Below are 3,869 nucleotides of genomic sequence, written 5' to 3' on the forward strand. Positions count from 1 at the left end.
GAGCCCAGATTGCTAATATAATGAGCCAAAATTTATGTGCAAAATTATATGTGTGGATACATATATCCTTTTTTACATAGCATAAGTCCCTAAGTTTCATCAGCTTTTTAAATAGGTCTGCGAGCAAAAAGTATCCCAAACTATTGCCTCTTTAAGATCTGTTCAATTGATAGATCATACCACCTCCACTGCCCTAAAGCCAAATATGTACTTAGGAAAGACCAATACAGAATGTATCAGATGCCTAAGGTGCTCTGCTGACATCATTTTGATATTCCAGGGTCCTACTCCTCTGAACAACACTAAGTTTTGTGAAACTGTATTATATATACTATTGATCTCTGTTCCTGTTTTGGCCTCTTATCACCTAAATACCATGAGTCCTTTTAGGTCCCGCTAATTTGCAGCCATTTGGTTTTAACTTTGTATCTCTGAATTTAACTTTTCTCTTCAAGTTAACTGCTTTACATTGCGTGTAACCCACTCTTTTGGAGTTTCCCCTCCTAACATCCTGAATCTACCAAATATAGCTGTTAGGAAACATTTGTTTTTATTAAGAAAATCTAAACTGAATTATAAAAACTCTTTTACTCTTTGGAGAGCCCTTGAGAGCAATTCTTTGGGTTATACTGGGAAAATCATTAAAATTTGAAGCAATTAAAATTAATTTTTTACAACTTAAAGCATACACAGAAGCATTCAAAATTTTAAGTGCACATTCTGCATTTTTAATGCTACCAGAATCCCAACGGTTTGGAACTCACAAAATAGAGACTTGCATTCAATTATATGAAATCTTCTATTTCAGATCTGTGCAATCACTAATGAAAAGACTGGGCTGACTTTAAAACTATCCCTTTTTCTTTATTTCTTAGTCTTGCATTGCAGCTCGGTAATATATATCACTATCTCATTTATTTGTCCAGTTTCATTGGAATATAATTGACATTTATTTAAGATTAAGTAAGTTTAAGGTATGCAATCTGTTAATTTAATACATTTATATAATGCAAAATGATTACCACCTTACATAGCTAACATTTCCATCTTGTAACATTATTACCATTTCCCTTTTGTGGTGGTGAGATTTAAGACCTACTTTCTTAGTATCATTCCAATATATAATACAACTTTTTTTTTCAATTTATTTAAAATATATATATATATTCACTGCTTTCTCCCATGCCTCAGCATCTGGGAATCACCTTCTTGTTCTCTATATCTATGAACTTTCTGTTCTTGTTTTTTAAAGATTCAATATAAGTGAGACCATATGGTATTTGTCTCTTTGTCTGACTTATTTCGCTTATCATAATGCCCTCAGTGTCCATACAGGTTGTCACAAATGGAACTGAGTACTATGTCAGTGTGTGTATGTGTGTGTATGACATCTTCTTTTTCCATTCATCCATTGATTGACACTAAACTGTTCCCATATTTTGGTGATTGTAAATGATAGTGAAGGTGCATACATTTCTTAGAATTAGTGTTTTTATTTTCTTTGGATAAATACCCAGATGTGAAATTTTTGGATTATATGGCAGTTTTATTTTATAATATTATTTTGAAAAACATTCATACTGGTTTCCATGGTGTTTCCACCAATTTGCATTCCCACCAACAGTGCAGAAGGGTTCCCTTTTCTTCTACATCCCCACCTACACTTATGTCCTATCTTTCTTTATAATAGCCATTCTAACAGGTGTGAGGTGGTACTCACTATTCTTCCGACTTGCATTTTGCTGATGATTAGTGATGTTGAGCATCTTTTCACTTACCTATTGGCTGTGCATCTTCTTTGAAGAAATGTCTATTTAGATCTTATGCCCATTTATTAATCAGGTTATATGGCGGTTTTGCTATTGAGTTATATGAGCTGTTTACATATTTTGGGTATTAGCCCCTTATCAGATCTATGAAATGCAAACTTTTCTCCCATTTGTAACTTGCCTTTTCATTTTGTTTACAGTTTTGTTTGCTGTACAGAAGCTTTTTAGTTTGATGTAGTCCCTATAATACTGAATTATGAGTCATAGTCACCATTCTGTACTTTAGAGCCTCAGACCCTATTAACCTTGTTAATCTTAAAACTGGGTGTTTATGCCCCTTGGCCAATATTGATGATTTACACTTTAATGAATATACTTGAGCAGATAATCTTTGATCTTCCCTTTTAAATCATACAGGTAATTTATTCATCTCTTCCCATCCATTCTACTTAAGCACGGTTTAGGCTCTTGTGATTGCTTGTAAATGCAATCAATATCTGGCTTCTTAAGATTCTGTGATCAAAGTCCTGAGACTCCATGTTAATCTCTTTTATCTATAAACAGACCCTGGTAATTTTGTCTCTCTAATTGCTGAGAGAACTCTACTATAGTTTGGCATTATAGGTTTGGAGCTCCTATTTCCCAGATTTAATCACACTGCTGCCAGTTGGGTTTATCTGACACAGTTGTTCCTTTCTTTAAAATAAGCTCTGTCTCAGGAAAAGCGCCTTTTAGTGGCATCGCTTCTGACTATGCTTCTCGCCTGCAGATGACGGCCTTGACTCCAGGCAAATGTAAAAAGCTATCTCCAGCTCTTAGGTCAAATGAATATTGATATATGGCTTTCTGAAAGTAGTTTTCCTCCAAAAATCAGCCTTCAGCTAAAATATATAATTTTTAGAGAATAGAAATATTAGAAATAAACTTCCAGTTCAAGAAAGTGGCCTGGCGGTCGCCCCGTAAGCTGCGCGCCCACGGGCGGCTTAAGCGGAGATGGCAGCCACTCTGCAGCGCATCGAGCGGCTGTCCAGCCGGGTGGTGCGCGTCCTGGGCTGTAACCCGGGCCCCATGACCCTGCAGGGCACCAACACCTACCTGGTAGGGACCGGCCCCAGGCGAATCCTCATTGACACTGGAGAACCAGCAATTCCAGAATATATCATCTGTTTAAAGCAGGCTCTGAACGAATTTAACACAGGAATCCAGGAAATCATCGTGACTCACTGGCATCGTGATCATACTGGAGGCATAGGAGATATTTGTAAAAGCATTGATAATGACACTCCATATTGCATTAAAAAACTCCCACGGAATCCTCATACAGAAGAAACTATAGGAGATGGAGAGCAAAAATATGTTTATCTAAAAGATGGAGATTTGATTAAGACTGAGGGTGCCACTCTCAGAATTATATACACACCTGGCCACACTGATGATCATATGGCTCTACTTTTAGAAGAGGAAAATGCTCTCTTTTCTGGAGATTGCATCCTAGGGGAAGGAACAACTATATTTGAAGACCTCTATGATTATATGAACTCCCTAAAACAGTTATTGAAAATCAAAGCTGATATTATATATCCAGGACATGGTCCCGTAATCCATAATGCTGAAGCTAAAATCCAAGAATACATTTCTCACAGAAATATTCGAGAACAGCAGATTCTTCAAATATTTCATGAAAATTTTGACAAATCATTTACAGTAAAGGAGCTTGTAAAAATTATTTACAAGAATACTCCTGAGAATTTACATGTCGTGGCTGAACGTAATCTCTTGCTTCATTTGAAAAAATTAGAAAAAGATGGAATGATATTTAGCAACACTGATCCTGAAAAGAAATGGAAAGCTCATCTTTAGTTTCGTGTTAGTGAAAGTTCTGTTGTTCTGTTTTAGAGAATGATACCACAAGTGATTTATGTATATCAACTCTGGGTAATTAAAAAATATTATATTCCCATTTAAAACCATTATATAAACAACAAGAAAGCCCACAGTGTGGGAGAACATATTTGCAAATAATACCACTGATAAAGGTTTAATCTCCAACATCTACAAACAACTTATACAACTAAATAAAAGGAAGATAAATAATCCAAT

The 3,869-nt window shown here is 35.6% G+C and overlaps 1 protein-coding gene across 1 annotated transcript; it reads left to right on the forward strand.

Annotated features, from left to right (window-relative positions):
* Positions 1-2,717: 2,717 nt before the first annotated feature.
* On the forward strand, positions 2,718-3,669 carry LOC118714434 (endoribonuclease LACTB2). The gene has a single exon (XM_036429782.2). It carries the CDS (start codon positions 2,763-2,765, stop codon positions 3,627-3,629), a length of 867 nt encoding a protein of 288 aa, XP_036285675.1. The 5' UTR covers positions 2,718-2,762; the 3' UTR covers positions 3,630-3,669.
* The last annotated feature ends 200 nt before the right edge of the window (positions 3,670-3,869 follow it).

The sequence above is a fragment of the Pipistrellus kuhlii genome, unplaced genomic scaffold (genome assembly GCF_014108245.1).
Source record: "Pipistrellus kuhlii isolate mPipKuh1 unplaced genomic scaffold, mPipKuh1.p scaffold_m20_p_1, whole genome shotgun sequence".
NCBI classification, from domain to species: Eukaryota; Metazoa; Chordata; class Mammalia; order Chiroptera; family Vespertilionidae; genus Pipistrellus; species Pipistrellus kuhlii.